The sequence below is a fragment of the Neophocaena asiaeorientalis genome, unplaced genomic scaffold, assembly GCF_003031525.2.
Source record: "Neophocaena asiaeorientalis asiaeorientalis breed wild unplaced genomic scaffold, Neophocaena_asiaeorientalis_V1.1 scaffold16, whole genome shotgun sequence".
Taxonomy (NCBI): domain Eukaryota; kingdom Metazoa; phylum Chordata; class Mammalia; order Artiodactyla; family Phocoenidae; genus Neophocaena; species Neophocaena asiaeorientalis.
This window is the reverse complement of record NW_020175446.1, coordinates 2,377,812-2,400,603: the sequence shown is the minus strand read 5'-3', so window position 1 is coordinate 2,400,603 and position 22,792 is coordinate 2,377,812. Positions and strand designations below refer to the sequence as shown.

General features: G+C 40.5%; 1 protein-coding gene across 1 annotated transcript in view; it reads left to right on the top strand.

Annotated features, from left to right (window-relative positions):
* Window positions 1–22,792, top strand: part of CSMD1 (CUB and Sushi multiple domains 1) — a 1,745,896-nt gene that overhangs the window by 300,956 nt on the left and 1,422,148 nt on the right. The window contains exon 3 of the mRNA XM_024768064.1: window positions 21,616–21,832. Coding sequence (XP_024623832.1) covers window positions 21,616–21,832 — 217 coding nt within the window. The remainder of the gene's footprint in view (window positions 1–21,615; window positions 21,833–22,792) is intronic.

Genomic DNA, 22,792 nt, shown 5'->3' with positions numbered 1-22,792 from the left:
TCAGTTAAGGTCAAGTCCTTTAGGCTTTAAGTCCTTAATACAGTAACATGTAACAGTCGCCCTTCAGAGCCTCCCCACTTCACTCATACAAGAATCCAAAACAATGTGACCCTCAGCGCCCCAAGTTTACATCCCAGACCTCCTTTTCCCCTCTGCTTCCTCTCAGCTCCCTGCCTCCCCTCCTGCCCCTGCAGGTACCCTCCTGACAGCACTGCCCTTCACTTCCTTCTTTGCTCAAGGTCACCTGCCATTGGAACCAAGGTTAAATTAGGTTTATACCATTGGCAGCCCCTTTCGCCTTGCTCTGCTGCACTTTTTTGTTCCATCCATGACACTTCTCTTCTCCTACTGGAGCATATAATTTGTGTATTTATACTTTCATTGTTTACTGTCTAACCCTCTGCACTGCAGTGGAGCACACCAAGGGCCAGGGTCTTTGTCTTCCCTGATAGAACTCAAGGGACTAGAACTGTGGAAGTAGTTCATAGTCGGTAAATACTTCATGAATTACAGAAGGCGTTTTTCTCCCATTCCCAATAAATGAATTAGCTGACTTCCAGTCCATATTTTGTTGTTGAGGTTCTTTCAGTAATTAATTTTTACACATCATTTTAAATTTTACTGTAAGTATGAGTAGCTGTGCTTATTAACATGCTGTTTCCCTTTAACATCTCTTTGTGGTTTTGGTTTTAGGTTTTTTAGGTTTTTTAGGTTATTTAGGTTTTGCATTATCTAGACATTTCAACTAAATTGTTAAGGTGGTTACGTGCCATATTTTCCTATAGCAAATACCACAAAGTTACATACCTAGAATTTGCTTGGCAGACATTTAATTTAATTAATTCCACTGTTTATTTCTCTGTCCAACGTTAATGGAAGCAAATATTACAATTTGAGTTTCTCTTCAATTCTGATCACCAGAGATTTTACTTCAATGAAAATAAAAATAAGCCAAGTCATGTCTGTAGCTTTGCGTTTCCATGCAGTTATTTTTAACATTCACTTGGCTTTGTTTTGCTCTGTCTCTTGGAAGCCACTTTCACAGCCTCCAAAGGTGGGTTGGAGACAGGAGGTCAGGAGGGAACTGAGAGCAGCCTGAATATTAACACAAAAAGGACTTCTGTTCCAGTGTAACTACAAAGAAAAGATTTTCAGGAGGACAGAAAACAAATTCATGGAAAAGGTCATTGTCTATGTTGAAGGAAAGATTTTGATCAAGTCAGAAGAATCAAAACTGAGTCTTAGTTAGACACAGTCTTAGAATGATCAAAGAAAAGAACCTATATGTCTCCTTTGACGGACAAACTGAATGAAGATTTAGGCAACATTATTGGACTTGTGGCTATGTGTCACAATCTTGATTAGCCTAATTTTCAAGTGACAGTTAGTTATTTGTTGTCCTAGAAAGAGAGTTTCTGTTTGGCCAAACGTAGACCACCTTCCAAAGTTGTCTGCCTGTGCAGGCAGAAGGAGCCCAGTAAATAACCTTCTTTCCTACTTAAGTTATGAATAAATTAAGAAATAAGGCAAAGTTGTAAGGCTGATGGGAGCCAATGGGCAGCCTTATTACAAATGAAGCTACCGTTGAACCCTTTAATTGATACCTACAGGCATTTGATCTTTCTAATCGGAAACTCTTTCATTAGACCATCATCCTTTCTCTCCCCCATTCAACTCCACTCACACCTTTGCAAGCGCACAGCCGCTCCTTAGAAGGCGACAAAGAATGCAGGCTGCCTAAAGATGGCAGAGAAAAAAGATTCACGTTCCAGATTTCTTCCTTCCCCTTCTAAACACAGCAAGCAAATAATTTACCCCTTCTGTAATAGAGTGTATGTGGGAGGGGTGGGTAGAGAGAGACCAGGAATTTTACACTAATGGAGGTCCCTCCAAATGAGAGGAAATAACATCTGAGAACCATTTGTGTCCTTTCCATATATGTCCATATTGCCCGAGCTGAATTCTTGAGACATATTTTAATACATTTGGAGACCTGAATCCAGAGTAATCCAGAAGAATGGTTTTAAGATGAGGCAACAGACAAATAGAACAAGTACCAAGTAATGTGGTGTTAAATTGGCCCCAGTTTGCAGACGGAGAGAAGAGGGCTAGTGAGGCTCCTTATGGGACTCATGGAAGTTTTTCTTTTTTTTTGCGGTACGCAGGCCTCTCACTGCTGTGGCCTCTCCCATTGCAGAGCACAGACTCCGGACGCGCAGGCTCAGCGGCCATGGCTCACGGGCTCAGCGGCCATGGCTCACGGGCCCAGCCGCTCCGCGGCATGTGGGATCTTTCCGGACCGGGGCACGAACCCGCGTCCTCTGCATCGGCAGGCGGACTCTCAACCACTGCGCCACCACGGGAGCCCGGAAGTTATTTTTGAACTTAGATGATTGTAGCCAATTCATGTGCAGAACTGACCTTAAAACTTGGGTATCAAAACCCTAATCATGAGCAAATGAACCCAACTCAATCCTAAAATATCCCCAAGGACATGCTTTGGAGAAAAATGGCTACTGAGACATTTTGCATGAATAACAATATGAAAAATATAAGTCTTCTTCAATATCCTGAAAGCATGGCACTTAGACCAGTTATTTACAAAAGCCTCAATTCAAATTCAGAATGATATTTAGCATGCTTTGGAGATCCAAAGAAATGTATTTGAAAATAGATTTTCCTCTGATGTTTCCTTTTTGCCATTTGTGTTGTGATTCTTTTCAGCCTGGGGCAACTTAACTACCCAAGTATCGTATTGAGATCGGGAACCCCTGCCGTTGACTTGACAGCCCTGAGTTCTTATCTAAGACTATTTTAATGCATGTCATAAATCACAAAGAAAAGCTTCTATTTTGAAACAAATTAAAAACAATCATGATCACGGGTTTCTAAAATCTGTTTTAGAAAGTTTGTTGCCTGTAAGTCTTTGCTTCATTTCAAACTCAAGATTTTAGAACTTGCCTAGAGCAAAAAATAACATTATTTGCACGTGTACAGTGACAGACAAGTTACTATTGTGAATTAGAACACAATAACAGAATTTTCAGCAATAGGAAAAAGATACTACATTTCACGTGTCTTTGCCGCTGAAGCCAAATCCAACCTCTGTACCTCCAACACCGAGTTAAATCTCAGAGACGGAGTTTTGGGTGAAGTAGAAAAGAATAACTTTATTGCTTTGCCATGCAAAGGGGGCCGCAGTGGGCTAATGTCCTCAAAACTGTGTGTCCCCTCCAGGAGGGGGTAGTGAAGAGACAAATATGAATGAGATGAGACTGGATTTATTTTCCTATGTCATTTTTTCCAACTCCCTCCTTAGACTTTTATGGTTCTTTCAAAGACTCCTATTAATGCAAGCTCTTAATTCTTTATGATTGGGGGTAGAATTTATCATTTCTCCCCCTGCTTCTCCTAATCTCCTCTCTTATTAGTTTATTTGAAAAATGATGTTAAAGAATTGACAATTCAAGCTATTCCTGACTCAAACGTAGCTTATTTATATCTCAGAGGAAACTTCAGACAGAGATTTTCTAATTCATTCTCTCCTCTGTACTTTAGGGAACTAAACCCGGAAAAATTGAGTTAAATTCCTCACTCTCGGTTCTTTAAGTAGCATTGGGATATTCAGCATAATCTAATGTCCTTCACTTACTGGCTGGGGTGCTTTCTAAAACAGGCACCTTTGAATGTCAAACATCTCTGTTTTGTTCAGTGAATGAAATCAGGTCACCCTAATAAACACACACCTTGTCCGTTAAGTAGTACAGATGGGGACTAAATATGTGTATTTAATTTAATTCTAAAATAAGGCTTAAATTAGAGTGTCGCAGGGAGATGACAATGAGAGAACGTCATCATCCACTTGGCAGGAATTGAGATAGTGAGAATTCTCCCAGAAGATGTCTAAGAACCATGTGAGGCTGTGAATCCCCTGGACTTCACATTGCAGGTGGGGATTGAGACGCTGAGGAGTGAATAAGAGTTTAGTCCCTAAGAGTGAAGTGAAGTATGACTCTGCGTAGAGAAACCACTAAACTTGATTCTTTCTTATCTGATCCACTTGTGCTTGTTCGAAGTTTTCTTTTCCACAAATGACTATAACCAAGCTACATGGAACACACTGGAACTGATGATGGCCCGGGGCCCAGGGAAGCAGCATAGCCATCCAGGCAGCCATGCCCCATGGGCTTATCATCAATTTAAAAATTCACCATTAGAGAGTGGTTTTATCAACCTTTTCTCTTCTGGAAATGCCAACTAAACTTTTTTGTTGTTGTTACTTTTTTTTTTAATATATATATATTTTTTATTGGAGTATAATTGCTTTACAATGGTGTGTTAGTTTCTGCTTCACAACAAAATGAATCAGTTATATATATACATATGTTCCCATATCTCTTCCCGCTTGCATCTTCCCACTTATTGTTACTTTTATACTGAGCTATAGATATAACATTATGTTAGTTTTGATGTACAACATAATAATTTAATATGTGTATATATTGCAAAATGGTCACCAGAATAAACCTAGTTCACATACATCAGACTCTCTTAGCAACGTTCAAATATACAATACAGTGTTATTAACTATAGTCACCATGCTGTACATTACATCCCTAGGATTTGCTTGTTTTATAACTGGGAGTTTGTTCTTTTGGACCCCGTTCACCCATTTCGAGAATTATTTCACTCTTGATAATTAAACAAACACTTTTTTTTTATCACTTATTCAATTTCCCCTTTGCTTTAGTCCAGCTGTATAACATTCCTAAATTTGTATACATTTCATGTTATGGAATTTTGTGTAGCAGAATGATTTTTTTGTTCACAGTTGAAAGCAACATGCTCATTTTAGCTTCAGCGTTTTTACTGTCATTCACTTAGCTCCCCATTATACTTTCCGGAGCCATCTCCCACAGGTCTAAAAGATTTGATTTACTATGCAGCTTTGATCAGTTAATACTGCAAATGGTCATTTATCTCTATATTCCTTCTTTTTATAAATATTTAAGTTATGAGTATAATCTTCTGGTTTATATGCAGTAGTTAAAGCGAGGCAAATTAAATTAGTATTTTCCTGAAAAAAACAGATCAGCACTGCTGTTAATACTCTTTATCTAGGCAGTAAGTTATTTTTCTCTCTGATCTTTTTTCTGGTCTAAAACCTTGAAAGTTAAGCTACAATTAAACAAAGAAGAATAGAACCTAGATGAAACTAAATAACTATGTTTAAAGGAGAGGAAAAAGACAAAAACTTTTGTTCTCTTGAAGTTCTAAGTAGAAATCAGTAAAATAAAAATACACACAAAGTTCACTACACACTGTATTGTTTCAACTCAAGGCCACGGATTTGAAAGAACAGCAGTTCCTTTTTGCCAAAGTAGTTTTTACAACAAAACCTAATCCTCCATGGAATTTCAATATCATGCATGATTCCTTCAGAAACATCACAAAACCAAGATAAAATAAGGGATGTGGGCTTCCCTGGTGGTGCAGTGATTAGGAATCTGTCTGCCAATGCAGGGGACACGGGTTCGAGCCCTGCTCTGGGAGGATCCCACATGCTGCGGAGCAACTAAGCCCTTTCACCACAACTGGTGAGCCCACGTGCCACAACTACTGAAGCCCGTGTGCCTAGAGCCCGTGCTCCACAGCAAGAGAGGCCACCACAATGAGACCGCCCACCGCAACGAAGAGTAGCCCCCACTTGCTGCAATTAGAAAAGGCCCGCGCACAGCAACAAAGACCCAATGCAGCCACAAAATAAATAAATAAAATAGAAATCTTAAAAAATATATATATATAGGACAGAATCCAGGACTTTGCTTTCTTGCCCACAGCCTAGGAGCAGGTGAAAAGTTAAAAGGTCATAAACATGGAAGTAGATACAAATTTAAAGATCAATTACAGCAGCAAATCCATAAGTGGAGCTTCTGTTTCCATGGATAATTCCATGGCTGTTTGGTCAGTGTCTTCTGTCTTGTTTCTGCACATTCAGAGGAAACATTATTAAGACGTGAGAAATTCTGATATCAGTCAAGTTCTCAACTATCTTATGTTTAATTAGCTGGGTAGTGTGTGTGAATAGCATCCATTAAAGTTGTTCAGTATACAATCTCTGTGTCCCCCAATCCCACCCCTAGAAATATTAGTGAAATCCCAACCCCTTTTTATGTGTTAAGCATGTAAGAGCTTTGGGTCAAAACAGTTATTTAAAGAATCAAACCATAACTAAAAAAAGCTTTTTTCACTTTCTTAAATGCCCCCGCATAGAGACAAATAAGCAGAATCCAGCCTTCAGCTCAGATACACAAACGCGCTTTTTGTTTCTTTCCCAATTTACGTGGTCACCTGTCTCTTCCTGAACAGCAGTAGGAACATTCTGAGGATTCAGACACTGCCCTTTGCTTTGCAGCACAATTTGCAGGATCCATTCCTTTTAGAAAATAGAAGAAAGTGATAGTATACGGCTTCTAAACTATGGTGTCATGGGATGAGCACCGGTTTTGAAGCCAAAATAAACTTGACTCGCTTCCCATTGCTTTGGCCTTTGTGTCTATGTGACTTTGGGCAAATCACTTACGTGAGCCACAGCTACTGAGCCTGCGCGTCTGGAGCCTGTGCTCCGCAACAAGAGAGGCCGTGATAGTGAGAGGCCCGCGCACCGCGATGAAGAGTGGCCCCCGCTTGCCACAACTAGAGAAAGCCCTCACGCAGAAACGAAGACCCAACACAGCAAAAATAAATAAATAAATTACTAAACTCCTACCCCCAACATCTTCCTAAAAAAAAAAAAAAAAAAGGAATGACAGTGCATGTCTATCAAGATCATTTCGAGGGTTCGAGAAAGTCTGGAAAGTGCTTGCCGTGGAGTAAGGATGCAATGATCACCATAGGATAAACACTGTCCTTTATCAGACATGGCAGTCAGCGCAGTGTTCCTGCTCCCATGGACTGATTGTTTAGCAGGTGCTGGACACAGACAGCCCTTAGCACCTAGGATGGAGCCACAGATTCTAGGGTAAGGGATTCTGACCTCGTATGGCTTCCAGTCTAGAGCACTCAGATCTTCATGAAAAGATTAAATAAAATAATGATGGATTATCAACAATAACTTGCTTTTTTCACATACCCTGGCAGACATAGCCGTTGTAGTCCAGGAGAGGAGTTTAGGGCCAAGGGAAATAGGTAATCAAGGTGTAGATTATATGGTAATGGCACTTGGTACTCCACCGTTTGTTGAGTAAACATCAGTACTTCAGGATACAATAGACCCGCATCCCTTCCCATCATCCATAAAATGCACATTCACCACTTGAGAGGTAACTGACGGGAAGCTCCCTGTCAGGTCCAGCTGAGCCCCGGATCCAGGGAAGACAGGTCCTGATGTCTCATCATGATGGGGGATCTATAGTCAAGCCCTTATCCCCCAACCTTCTCTCCCTAAAATAGTGAAGACTCCGAGGAAAAGCACAATTGCAAGTGTGAAAAAATCTGCTAAAAGATGTAAGTCAGCCCTGTGAATGATGACATATGTCGTAGTTTCCAGTGTGCAGCCACTGTGTGAAAGTCTAGTATTTCGTTCAGGAAGACACCGAATCCTAATACAAAACCCAACACCATTTCATCCAGAGGCGAGGGAAGCAGGCTAGCATTGTGTGCAAGTGTGTGTATGGGCAGGGCAGGGCAGGAGAGGGAGAGAAAAAGAGAGAGAGGGGGAGGGATCTCACCGTTTGATATTCTGTAGTTGTGGACCCTCCCGGAAGCCACCGAGATTCTGGGTGGCAGAATCATCTCCGTGGAGATTCACAGGTGGGGAAAGCGACCAAGAGAGACATTAAATTGAGACCTGAACCATTTCAGGAGTCCTGTTGGGCCCAGTCGTCTATCTGCCCAATGGGACAAGCAGATTTTAAACCTGTTTGTTTGATAAATTTAAGCACAATTTCTTGGAGATCAGTTTTTTCCTATTAAACCTATAAAGTGACCCTTAAGATTCTGACTTATCTTCTGTCTCAGCCACTCATTCTGGGTGGTATTCAAAGTACGTAGGAAATCATTACACGTTTTATTTTTAAAGTGCTTGTGTTAATTTTGATAAGGTTAAAAAAACTACCTGTTCGTGATTTGTCAGGCTTTCAGTCTCTAAATCTGAAAATCTTCCTTAACCACAAAGGACCTCATGGATGAATATTCTCCTTCCCTTTCCTCTATGAGAGTTTACATCAGCTTCATGCTTCATAGATGACCATAGGTTAGTGGGGTTTTAGCGTGACTTTTTAACATTGCAGTTTCTCTTTGGAGGTAAATTCTCACTAAACATTAAAACAGAACATAGTATTAGAATTTAAAAATCTCTCTTGCAGATCTAGAAATTGTTCACTACTGTTCAAAAAAGAAAGAAATGGGGAACGGAATGGTGGCGATCCATCTGCACAGAAATAATTCATGTAGAGGATCGATAGGCCCCACTGCAGGTAAGGATTTGGAGCACCCAGGAAGGAGTCAGGTGATAGTTTTATTTAACTTTTCTTAACAGGTATCACCAAATTGATCGTACAGCATCAAGGCTAAACTATATCAACATCTTAGGTTTTAAATGCTCTGTTTAAGGGAAACGTATTTTCCTACATTGTTTTACCACCATTACCTTGAGACTGATTTATACCTCTTTTGAATTCTCATGTATTAAAGCAGAAATACAGAATTACATTATTTCAAATTTGAGGAACAACTCAATTCTATTGACCGATCATAATGTGTTTCATCACTGGGTATTTCATTAAAAGAGAAAGCAATATCTGACGTCCAATTAAGAATGTTAGTTCTACAGTCCGTGGAGAGAGAATTATCTTAATTGACAATGCATGGTGTGCTTCTATGAGCAAAGTAGAACTGAGTTCAAAATAACTTGCAGTAGAGAAATGTAGATTTGAAGTTTCTGAGAGAAAAGACTCAAATTTAGATGGTAGCCTGTTTCAGGCCAAAAGTCACCTATTGAAAGAGCGTCAGTGTGAGATCTGGGAACCATGATCCAGTACAGTTCATTTGCTTGTTTGTTTGTGTTAATTTGGTTTGTTTTGTGATATAACCAACTTCATCACTCAAAATCTAGAAAGTCAAATAATTTGGCAATGGCAATCCTAGTATTTTAAGTACCACATTGTGAGCTGAGGACCTAGTGGACGAGGCACCAAGCAGACACAGGTGCACATGAAGGCACCTCCTAAAATGCAACGTCTACCCAGGCATTTAAAGGAAAGCAGGGCAGAGCCAGATAAAGGGTGAGGTCCCACTCGTTATTTAACTTGTAAAATTCTCTTAAAATCAGGAGACTCTCCAGTGAATTATCCTTTTTGAAAACAGTACAGATCTTCCTCGACTTACGATAGGGTTACATCTCAATATTACATCCCAATAAACCCATTGTAAGTTGAAAATGGCGTAAATCGAAATGGACTTAATTCACTTACCCTACGGAGCATCGTAGCTTAGCCCAGCCTACCTTCAACGTGTTCAGAATACTTACATTAGCCTACAGTTGGGCAAAATCATCTAACACAAAGCCTGTTTTATAATAATGTGTTGAACACCTGATGTCATTTGTCAAATACTGTACTGGAAGTGAAAAACAGAATAGTTGTCTGTCTCCAGGATAGTTGTCTGTGTCTACAGGCATGTCGGTGTTTCCCCTTGTGACCTTGGGTTGACTGGAAGCTGTGGTAGCAGGTGCCCAGCATCACGAGAGGGGATCAGGCCACCTATCACCAGCCTGGGGAAAAGATCAAAACTCAAAACCTGAAGTATGTTTTCTCCTTTGCTTTTGCACCATCATAAAGTCAAAATATTGTAAGTCAAATCATCGTAAGTTGGGGGCCATCTGTAGTTGTCGTAGTCAGTTCAGGCTGTTACAACAAAATACCGTAGACTGGGGGCTTATAAACAGGAGAAATCTGTTTCTCACTTTTCTGGAGGCTAGAAGTCCAGGATCAAGGTGACAGCAGATTCAGTATCTGGGAGGACCCTCTTCTTGGTACATAGATGGCCGTCTTCGTGCTGTGTCCTCACATGGCAGAAGGGGTGAAGGAATTCTCTGGGGTCTCTTTCATAAGGACACTAATCCCATTCATGAAGGCTCCACCCTCTGAACTAGTCACCTCCCAAAGGTCCCACCTCCTAACACCATGACACCAATGGGGATTGGGTCTCAACATATGAATTTTGTGGGGACACAAGCATTCGGTCTGTAGCTACAGCAGCTATCCTTTTGCTTTCCAGCCTCTACCTCTGCTCAGCCGTGCTTCATCTCTAATCACTCCTACAGTCTTGCAACATGATATCATTCTCATCTCCCACCCATGGAAGTTGAGGCTACTATCATCCAGGTGACTTGATCAATCCCCAGTGCTTCATGCTGGAAATTAATCCCATTTTTGTTTTGTTTGATCCACAGCCCAGTGCTCTTTTGACCCTACACTATGTACAGTGTTCTTCCAATTTATCTCTTCAGAGTGGATTGATATTGAATGACTTTATTACCATCAGTGCAAGAATTTCTCAGTTGGTGAACCTATTACAGTCCTAGAATTAACTAAAAAACCCTCCCCTGGGTGCAATAGCTAAGGAAACAACATTGACCTCACATCTAAGCAGTTCCAGGTCTGACTAACCACAGCCTTGCCTTATCCTGAATTATGACCCACTTCTAGAAAGGCAGAGATGCCAGTGTGTGAAGGAGGATCAAATAAGAGAAAAATTAGCTTCAAATAGAGCAGGGAATATGTGGTAGTAAATTTTTATTTCATTTTTTATTTTTTTATTTATTGAAGTATGGTTGATTTACAATGTGTTAATTTATGATGTACAGCAAAGTGATTCAGTTATACATATATATATATTATTTTTCATATTCTTTCCCATATGGTTTATCACAGGATATTGAATGTAGTTCCCTTTGCTATACAGTGGGACCTTGTTGTTTATCCATTGTTTTTTTTTTAATTAATTAATTTATTTTTGGCTGCCTTCCATCTTCATTGCAGTGGCTTCTCTTGTTGAAGAGCACAGGCTCCAGTAGTTGTGGCACGTGGGCTCAGTAGTTGTGGCTCGCAGGCTCTAAAGCACAGGCTCTGTAGTTGTGGCACACTGGCTTAGTTGCTCCGCGGCATGTGGGATCTTCCTGGACCAGGGATCGAACCTGTGTCCCCTGCATTGACGGGCAGATTCTTAACCACTGTGCCACCAGGGAAGTCCCATATCCATTCTATATGTAATAGTTTGCATCTTCGAACCCCAAACTCCCAATCTACTCCTCCCCCACCGCCTCCCCCTTGGCAACCACAAGTCTGTTCTCTATGTCTGTGAGTCTGTTTCTGTTTCATGGATGTGTTCATTCGTGTCATATTTTAGATTCCACGTACAAGTGATATCGTATAGTATTTGCCTTTCTCTGTCTGACTTACTTCACTTAGTATGATAACCTCTAGTTCCATCCATGTTGCTGCAAATGGCATCATTTCATTCTTTTTTATGGCAGAGTAATATGCCATATATATATACCACATCGTCTTTTCCCGTTCATCTGTCAAGGGACGTTTAGGTTGTTTCCATGTCTTGACTATCGTGAATAGTGCTGCTACGAACATTGGGGTGCATGTATCTGTTTGAATTATAGTTTTGTCTGGTTATATGCACAGGAGTGGGATTGCTGGATCATATGGCAACTCTATTTTTAGTTTTTTGAGGAACCTCCATACTGTTTTCCGTAGTGGCTGCAGCAATTTACATTCGAAGCAGGGAATATTTAAATTAGTGTTTGGAGCCGTTGCCAATGAGACTGCTCTATAGGATGGAGATGATAAAATCCCTTTTCTTGGAATTAGAATGGCAACACTACACTCTGGATGTTCTAGGTAATCACTTGTCTGGAGAATATAAGGAAGGTTCCTTCTAGTACCACTACTTTATATTTTTACAGATTCTTTCCACGAGTGTGCACATAGATTTATAACTCATAATTTACACCACCACCACCATCGTTTCCCACACATATACCCCAGCTCACCCACATGCCTCCATAACTGAATACGGAGTGCCAGACAGTCTTGTAGGAATGGGGTTATAAACAAGGCCGACAACGCCCTCACTTTTGGAAGGTTTACGTATTTGTTACAGAGACAGGTAGACAACGAGTAAAGAAGCAAACAAGATACTTTCACAGAATGATAAATGCCATCTGGAAACACAGCAGGGCATGGGCCAGTGAGCACGGATGGAGAGGGGCTACTGACCAGGACATGAGTGTCTGGGAAGAGCCCCCTGCACTGTGACCCACCGGAGGAGAGGTCAGATCCAGGGAGATCTGCGGGAAGAACATTTAGGGTAGATGGATTAGCACATGCAAAGGCCCTGCGGTGGGGACAGTCTTGGGGTGCTTGAGAAAGGGAAAGGTGTTAAGCAGACCAAGTCTGCACATGGTCGTGATGACAAACTTTAGCACTGTGATGAAAGATTTTACTCCATACTTACATAGTCCGGTGAAATCCCCTCTCTCTTTTCTAAGTGATAGAATTGGGTATTGATGGTTCATTGATGGCTCATCTGTAGTGTAAGGGCTACCTGCATGGCCTTGCTCAGGGGCGGTGAAGTCATTAGGGAAGAACTGATTTTTTGGCCCCATCTCAGGGACTAAGGCTTATGTGCCTCCGGCTTTTCTATTTTTCTTCTTTGCTCACATTGTGAGTAATCTCCCCTAAGTGTTGGAGATTAAAACTGAACCAAGCAGCCTCGGGCTGTCAGCTACAGTAGCTGATACAGTTGTTGCTGTTGGTATGCGGAGAAATAGAATGATCTTAAAACTTCCTTTAGGGCGTGCGGTTCCTGGAAAATGCCTGAAGACTTGTAATTTTGAAACACCTCAATCAAAGTCCTAGGAAGGGCACTTTACGTCATGATCCTTCTAGAATTCATCCTTTCCCAAATAATGCAGACCCTGAAATAGCCAATGAAATCGTAGACGATAAGGATGCCCAGAAGCTCAGCTTCTGTGCACCAGTGCCAGATCGAATCTCAGGAGACAGCGTTTTGGGTGAAGTAGGAGTGGAGAGCTTTACTACTTTGCCAGGCAAAGGGGGCCACAGCAGGCTTCTGCCTCGAAAAGCTCTGTATCCCCACCCCAGAGGATTTGATGAGGGCTTTATGACCATGCTTCAAGGGCAGGGTCTCTCCCAAGATCGGGGTGTGAGCAGGGCCTGTACCCCTTAATCTCATCTCAGGTAATATGTCTCCTAATCTTGATGAGTTTCTCTGGTCCCTTTAGTCTTGCCTCAGGTGGTTTCTTGGCTGCTTCGGAGCTGTTCAAATCCTCCCTTTGGAACTCAGGGAAGGCTTGGAGTCTTGCCAACACGAAACGGGGGGACAAAAGGGCCTCCTCGCCTGGGAGCCCCACAGGCCCCCCTTGGTTTCATTAATGCAGAGCAGAGTTTAATGCGTATTTGATTTGTTTACCACTTCAAAAAAGTACTTATCTGATCAGAGAGACTTCTGCTGCTGTGAGTGAAATGTGAGGCCTCCTGATATTGGAAATTCTAATAAGCATGTCATCATATTCCTTAGTCATGAAGGAAAATTAAAAAAGCAAGTGAGGGTCACAGTGCACCATTCTCTTTTACTTTTGAGTTACTGCGTTGTCACCCATCCAATAGGAGAAGGGAATTTTCAGTCTTGCAGCCAATCTACAGGTGTAGAGTATATTTCCACCCAAATTCCAAAGTAAGAGACGCTTTCGAGGTCAATAATCTGGTTGTAAGAAAGTAATGAAAGTTGTATGTGCGTCGAAACTTACATAATATATGAAAAATGTAAATTTTTATTTTTGCAGAATGGATGAAGGGAATGAATGGAGACAGCCACCAAGTATGATAAATATTAAAACAAAACAAAACAAACAAAAAAACTTCCTGAATTGCCTTGTTCTCAAAATGAACCAGTGTGGTTATCTGAGCCTGTTGCAGACAGGACATAAACCTATTTATTTTCAATGTCCGCCTCCAAGGAGAGACAGGGTTGTGATGATAATACAGCTTTTGTTCACACTCTGTACACGCAAGTCTATTTACTCTTAAATGATATCAGGCCGGAGAGTTAGAAGGCAACTATATACTTCTCAAATGTTGTCATCTCCAGATTATTCGTCTGCGGTCCCGGCAATCATTTGTCACGTGACCTGCTTCCTTGTTGCTAGAATTCAGGACAGAGTGTCCTTTCCTGGTATGGCTCTCTTCACATACTGAATATTATAGACCATGATTTTCTGGAGTCACTGAACCAAACCACAGGTTAAAACATCCCAGATGGCAAAATGTTTGCTCTCAGAAAGGAGTTTTATACAGCAAAGGCACTACCTTATCACAAATCTTCATCTGAATACATATCCCAACAGCTAGCAAAACTGTTACGAATACTATAATGTAACTATAAGTATATGATAATAAATAAATAATTATTATAACAGCTTGCAAAAGCTAAGCTACTTCCTACCTTAAAGGCTGTGCAAGAATTAAACGAGATAGTAGGTGTCAGACGCTTGCATATGAGTTTACAAATATTACGTCGTCTACCTCTGTTACTTTCCAGGAATGGGTCAGCAGGTCCAGAATTGAGGGAAGCAGCAGTTTCAACAGCTTGTGGAGTCAGGAAGGCATGTGTGTATATGTACGTTCATTCATCAAATGCTTACAGAGAATCAGGATGAATCACAGATGAATCATCTCAGAGAGTACTCTCTTCTAGGAAGTGAAAGGTGTGAGCTGAACTGTAGCACAATTCAGAGAGTAGGATCTGGGTGAGGCACAGACCCAAGTGTGGTGACCCTTCAGAGCAGAGGGGCCGTTGCATCTCAGGAGTGACCAGGGCAGGACGCTACTTGCTCAGTTGAGTGTTTCCAAGACTGACTTTCAACGCAGGGAACTGTCCTAGAGCACATTAGCCCTGCCTTTCCCAGAATGGGTTCCCCGGCCTCCAGCGCTGCACCTCATCTGACCATCATGAGCTACGCTGCTCTCAGGACTTGGGGTTTTTCCTGCAGTCTCCTTGTTGAGGCCCAGGCGATCTTATGTAGCTTCTCAGAATAAACAACAACGTCAACAACCAACCAACCGACCGACGAAGCAAGACATACTACACCTATAGTTCCTACTGTCTCCTGTTCAGTCCCTAGGACTGGCAAATATAGAGTCACCCCAAAACAAATTGCTCACATATTATACATCAGGTAATATGGCACCATTAAAGTGTAGATTGGAAAAAACATTGAATAATAATAATACAGTAATAATAAAAAACATTCAACAATAATTATTGTTGGTAGCGGGATGGTGAGTGACTTAAATATGTACTGATATATATATATATTTTGAAATATTCTTGAAATACAGTTGATTTACAATGTGTTAGTGTCAATGTACAGCAAAGTGATTCCATTATACATATATATATATTTTTTACATTCTCTTCCATTATTGGTTATTATTTGTAACCTATAATTATAGGTATTATAGGTATAGGTGTAGATACATATATTATACATGTATAATCTGTGTACCTTCATCTGTGGCTTTATTTTACTCTTGGTTTTTTTCCTGTTGACACTGATATTTGATTTCAAGGTAACTTCTAGCATCAGTACCTTAAGGACAGTTTCTTAAAGAATAGTAGTAACTGAGTTTTCCATCCTGGAACAAACAACATAATTTTCGTTAAGAGATTAAAATTATCACTGCAACATTGCTGATTATTTCATTGCCCTTAGGAAATATAATTCACAAATGTACTTACAGTAGATTTCTGTTATGCAATATATAAATGTATGATTACATTTACAATATTTAAAAGTTTGTCCATTAACATTGTTTTCCAGTTAAAATAATCTGCTTATTTGAGGCTGTTTAAGGCCAACATTGAAATCAAGCATAGATGTCAGCAATTTAAAAAGAAAAGATTTGTAGAATATTTGAGAGTTCTCTGTAGCAGGCAAGTGCCCAATGGAGTATAAGAACCAAGGTGGAAAGTCATATAAGGAAGGTAGGATGAAAACTCTTCCGGGAACCCACAACTTTGGTGTTTGTGGATGGTGGGACAATTGGCAAGTCCCATACTCCATCTTTATGTGAAAGTGCATATAAATTCTGAAAATGTATACATATGACATGTATAATCTGTGTACCTTCATCTGTGGCTTTATTTTATTCAGTGAAAAGTGTGTCTTTCCATTGAAGCAATCTTTATGTCAGGTAGACATTAACATGATACCTGTATTAGTTCTGGTACCAGTTGAAGAATGTAAGCTATACATTATTTACATTTGTTAATTATAATGACTTTCCATCCTCGGATTTCCATTTGGAGAATAATTTTCGTTTCATTATTCATTGTGGCAGCCATTATTTTTGTGGGTATGTAGGAAGCATGACCCTTAGTTAGATCCCAAAGATGCTGAGATCACAGCTTTAAAGTAATTGTTGTTAAGGAGGTGTCCTTCAATACAATACTAGTATGGATTTTGAATTAATATCACTTACGCTGAGGAACTCTAGTCGATACCTATCTTCCCAGACTGGGGCAGGAACCCGTGTCTCCTGCATCGGCAGGCGGACTCTCAACCACTGCGCCACCAGGGAAGCCCCACTGTAGTACTATTGCTTAGACAAATAATTATTTTCATCAGGCTCTTTTTTTTTAAGTAAAAGTCGAGATATTTACATGGGTCGGGAGATACTGACTAAATTGCAGGCAAACTCGATGTTCCCTCGTAGCATCAAAAGTTGTGTGGAGTGCACAGGGAGATCAGCTCTGTGCTTTGTGACCACCTAGAGGGATGGGATAGGGAGGGTGGGAGGGAGACGCAAGAGGGAGGAGATATGGGGATATATGTATACATATAGCTGATTCACTTTGTTATAAAGCAGAAACTAACACACCATCGTAAAGCAATTATACTCCAATAAAGATGTTAAAAAAAAAAAAAGTGGTGTGGAATGAACAAAAGTTACAAAATGGGGTTGTTATATCCACAAAGAAAGACCAAATAAACCAGGTTCTTTTGTTTCTTTGTTTTTTTCTTTAGCACAAAATGCTATTCCCTTACACCTCCAGGACAGGCCCTGGCCCGGGGTGGGCGTGCCGGGTAGTAGTCAGGGCTGGAGATTTTATGATCCCTTCGTCTCTTTCCAATTTTAGAAAACTCCCCTCTGATTCTAAATCTCCAGCTACCTCTAGTTCTTGTTTTTCTATTGTGTTGCCTTTTTCTTGTTGATCTGTGCGGTTTATTCATTAGATGGTGAATAGGTCATTGGATGAATACATGGATTGGAAATACATCCTATTTAAAAAAATTTTTTTTGGATTTCCTTCTCACGTTTTCCTTTTATGATAATTACTTTTTGTGTGCTATTTAAGAAATCTTTGCCTACCACACTGTTACGAAGATTCTTTTTTTTAATGTTTCTTTTGGAAGCATTACTGTTTCACGGTTTACATTTAGATCTGTAACCCATTTGGGACCGATGTTTGTGTATATTGTGCGGTGGGTATCAATATTTATTTCTCCCGTTTGATTGTCCAGTTGGCCCAGCACCATCTACTGAAAAGACCATCTTTCCCCCCAAGCCCTGCAGCACCACTTTTGTCATAAATCTAGTGTCTGTATCTCTGTGGGTTTGTGGACTTTCTGTTTTGTTCCACTGGCTTTTTATTTCGGTTGGCACAATTAAACACCGTTCAGATTATTGTAGCTTTATAATAAAACGTGACATTAAGTAGCATTAAGATCTCTGGTATTGTCTTGGAAATTCTCAGCCCAGACCAACTACATTAGACGTTATCTCCATCTCTTTGAAAATTCCTCAGTTGTTTGCAATGTGCAGTCAAGCTTGACAGTTACTCATCCAAGAACCTTTGAGCACTTCCCTAAGTTTGTAACGGGCCCCCTGGAAAAGTCTATCTCTGGATCAAATGTGACTCATTCTGCAAAATGCCCTGTAATAATTGGTACCCAAATGCACCCTAAGTGTTACCCTTGGAGAAAAATCGTAATACCTGATAATTTGGTTCACCATGATGGGTCTATAATAGTAACTACTTTCCAGCGGACACTTTTTCTGTTGAATTTATTTTTCTTTTCTCCAATTTATGATCACGTCTTCACTCTTTGATTTACTGTGAAGCACGTATTGCTAGATAAACCAGAAAAGCTATTTTCTTTAAAGACCTTTCAAAACCCCACAGCTTTAATATCTACTTGTTACAGTGTTATTGTTAGATTTAAATTTAGTGGAAAATGGGCTTCTTATTAGTTCTTTGGTTTTAAACTCATAAATCCCTTTCATTAATTTTTTTTTAAGATTTAGCAAACTCCCACAAGCATTTGATACCATTACTGTGAAAGATTTGAGCTCACTGAGAGCTACTATGGTGAATAATTTTTTAAGTGTGAAATGTAGTTGCAAATAATTTTGCTTGTGGCTCAGCAATAAAAGCTAGGATAATACTTGTACTCAAGGGCTTCTACTAATTGCAGTAATCTGAGTGTGCCCAGATTTCTCTTAATATTGTTTCTTAATATTCTTAGTGTCAAAACATTTAAATACATCTAAACATCTTGGTGGAAATTGGCCAGATTAAGAAGGAACGAAACACTGCAAGCCATTTGCAGAGGCTACTTAAGAGCTAACCTCAGACAAACTCAATGTTGGAACGATTTGATAGGAGTTATTTTGTTCCCTCACATGTCCGTAATAGTTATGGTTAAGATGATTAAAATGCGTTATTAGGGAAGTTCAGATAATTCACCCGTCCTGCTCTTGGCCTCTGCTCTTTTTCATCCAGTCTGGCTGAGCCATAGTCGTGGAAGACACACTTTGGGGTCATGCACAGAAAAAGTATAAACAACTACAGGGACCACTTAGGATGTCCCTGAAGGCTTATATAGAGGAGTGGTTATGTGGGAAGGGGAGGTGGGAGGAACAGGTGAGGAGGAAACCAGGGAGCAAGAGAAGTGGATAGATGGACCTGGGGTCTGTCCTACAGAGTGAAGGAAATCAGAAAGAAAAAGACAAATACCGTATGCTAACACATATATATGGAATCTAAGAAAAAAAAATGTCATGAAGAACTTAGGGGTAAGATGGGAATAAAGACACAGACTTACTAGAGAATGGACTTGAGGATATGGGGAGGGGGAAAGGGAAGCTGTGACAAAGCGAGAGAGTGGCATGGACGTATATACACTACCAAACGTAGGGTAGATAGCTAGTAGGAAGCAGCCGCATAGCGCAGGGAGATCAGCTCGGTGCTTTGTGACCGCCTGGAGGGGTGGGATAGGGAGGGTGGGAGGGAGACGCAAGAGGGAGGAGATATGGGGATGTATGTATACGTATAGCTGATACACTTTGTTATACAGCAGAAACTAACACACCATTGTAAAGCAATTATACTCCGAAGGAGTTGGATTGGTGAGGTTGGGAAGGGGGGGATTTTAGGCTTTGTCCAGTGGTAGCGATACAATCCGGTGGTCCAGGTGTGTGGCTGTTCCTAACCTCCCGGGTGCTGTCCTTTTAGCAGAAGGTCCTTGCAAGCATCCCAGGGCTGCAACTGGCAAAAAAAGGTCCAGTTCTTTGGAACTGCTCATGAAATCTGAGAATTGCCAGGAGAGCCCGATGGTAGAGTCCATGCCACAGCATCTTGAGGGGCTGAGGGAGCCTGGAACCAGCTCTGGGGAACACTTCCCAGCCTGCTCAGCAACCGAGGGGGCTTTGTGGTACTCACCCGCCCTTCCCATCTTTTCCCCTTCTCTTGTTGTTTGGGTCCTGCACCCAATTCCACCGGTAGGGTAGGGTTCTGCACACCAACCAACAAGCAATACTTGGGATGCCAAGTGGGTGTCCTACGATTCCTCTCATCGGATTCCACAGGTAAGGGGTTCAGTCCCCAAGACTGCCCTTCACTTCAGAGACCAATCGAAAGCCCAGGTTCTTACCTGTACTTCCAACCCACTGGCTATAAATCAGAGGTTCCCAGGCCTCCCTCCTCGCGTTCGATTAATTTGCTACAGCAGCCACAGAATACAGGAAATCTGTTTATTCATTAGATCACTGGTTTATTAAAGGATAGGAGTCAACAGCCAGATGAAGAATTGCCCAGGGCAAGGCATGGGGAAGGGGTGCTGAGCTTCTCTGCCTTCTCTGAGCTCACCGGTCTCCCAGTATTTCCAGGTGTTCACCAACCTGGAAGCTCTCTGAGCCCCGTTTTTTGAGGTCTTTGATGAAGCTTCATGACACAAGCATGACTGATCAAATCATTGGCCATTGGGATTGATTCAACCTCCAGCCCTTCCCCCCTTCCCTCTAAAAGTCAGGAGGTTGGGACTGAAAGTTGCAACCCTCTTAATCACATGGTGATGTTCTCCTGGCAAGCAGCCGCATCCCTAGGTGTGGTCCAAAGTGTGCTCCATTAACATAACAAAACACCACCACCCCCTTCATTTAGGAAATTCCAAGAGATTAAGGAGCTCCGTGCCAGAGGGGACAAAACCAAATAAATATCTCTTACTTTAATCACAACATCAAATCTGTAGCTCTTGAATATTAGAGCTATCATAATTCCTCCTCTCTAAGAGAAGCAAGAATAAGACGGGTTAGCAAAGTGTGGGTTACCCTACAAACCTGAGTAAGGAAACCTAAACTCACCCGTTCCTGATTCTGAGCCTTTTTAGTGGAGCCCATCATTTCAACAAACATCTCCCTTCTCTGTCATCCAGTAAATCCCACCAGATAAACAGGAAGACATCCATAGAGGGGAGGTCCCTTATTTTGCTGGTCGGCTTGCCCCTTCATTTCCGCATAATTTCTCCTAACACCTTTTGTTTTCAACTGGGTAAGATTCCCCGTGGTCTCATTTTATTCTTTGGCTTTGTGGGACTTTAACCAATGTGGGTGCAAATAGTTTGAAGTTTGAGCATGGTTTTTACCTAACTCTTCATAGTACGTACCTCAGATCGCACTCATTTAGATATATTCACCTGTGTATGTATTTAGAGAGTGATTTAATGGTTTTTTTATCTGTCAATTTAATTTCCCCAGCAAGGATCTTGTGGGCAGTGTTTCTTCATGATAATGTGCAGACAGTTGGCACCAACTTTGTTTCACAAATGTGGCAGTCTGATATGGCTAGAGCTGTAAAAAAAATTTCCCCAAATCTGTAATATGAGTACCCAAATGTATATTTCCTTCTTTTCCTTCTCTTTTTTTTTTAGGGAGGAGTTATTCTCTATCTTTTAACACTGGAGAACACCACTACAATTTATCATTCAGTATTTGTGCATGAAGGCTCACACAATAAGTCATTATAAAAATTGGCCAAGGAGTTCCCTGGTGGCCTAGTGGTTAGGATTCTGGGCTTTCAATTCTAGTGGCTTGGCTTCAATCCCTGGTCGGGGAAATAAGATCCTACAAGCCACATGGTGTGGCCAAAAAACAATTACCAAATGGTTGGAAATTTTTAAAAAGAATATACTAAAGATAGGCCAAACTTATATGCTTTTTGGTGTGTTTTCTTTTTCAGGTCAGAACTGTGGAGGCTTAGTCCAGGGTCCCAATGGCACCATTGAGAGTCCAGGGTTTCCCCATGGTTACCCAAACTATGCTAACTGCACCTGGATTATCATCACGGGAGAACGCAATCGGATACAATTGTCATTCCACACGTTTGCTCTTGAAGAAGATTTTGATATTTTATCGGTGTATGATGGACAGCTCCAACAAGGGAATTTGAAAGTGAGGTAAAGTGTTGGCTCTTCCTGTAATAGATGAGGTTTGACATACTCAGATTGTGAAACTTAATTGGGATTAACATTTGAATTTAATTTTCAGAAAAGAACATTTTAGTTACTGTAAAGAAAAATTAAAGACTGGAGCTTTGTGCATACTTCTTTCAATCCCTAAGAACGTAACTTCTTATTGAAAACAATCACTGACTTCATTAATACATATCAGATTGTTCAAGATCTGTAAAACACTGTTGCCAAGGTAATTTAAGTTATGATACACCATTGTTTTTAAGCAACTGTGGATTTGAGAGAAAAAGCACAAAGTGAGCACAATTTAGAGAACAACAAAAGGAACCTTGATATTGTCAGAGAACATATTCAATACAAAGAGCATAGGAGGTGGGTGGAGTAAAAACATGAAAGAACATTGTACTCTTTGGAGAACTTTTGGTTCGCACCGTCATAGAATATTCCATTCCTCATTAGCTTTCTCTTTTAATCTATGATTTTTTACCATGAAGAAAGAAAAATATTTCCTGGGATGATTTTAAGTTATATTTTTCATTTATCACCAAGAAAAAAAAAATTGTACCTGTACAAATATATTCATCTTTTTTTTTTTTAATTTTGGCCAAGGAATGAGGAATATCCCTTTCAAAGAAATTGGAATTTCTTAGCCAAACTGATGAACATATTTAAATATATACATATATGGCAAATAAGACTTTATCTTCTGGTTTTAAAATTCTACATTAGAGATTAAGTTTGTTGAAGATAGGGTCTTGTAGAAAAACTGACGGTAGGCGGAAGGAATTGTGCTGCTTAGATAAATAAAATGGCACTCATGATAATCTTAGCAGTAATATACAAAAATGATATACTTTATTTACAATTTTGTGAATTGAGAAAAATCTCTAGCTTTGAAAATGCATAATTGTATTTTTACATCTAGTTAATAGATTAATAGTATAT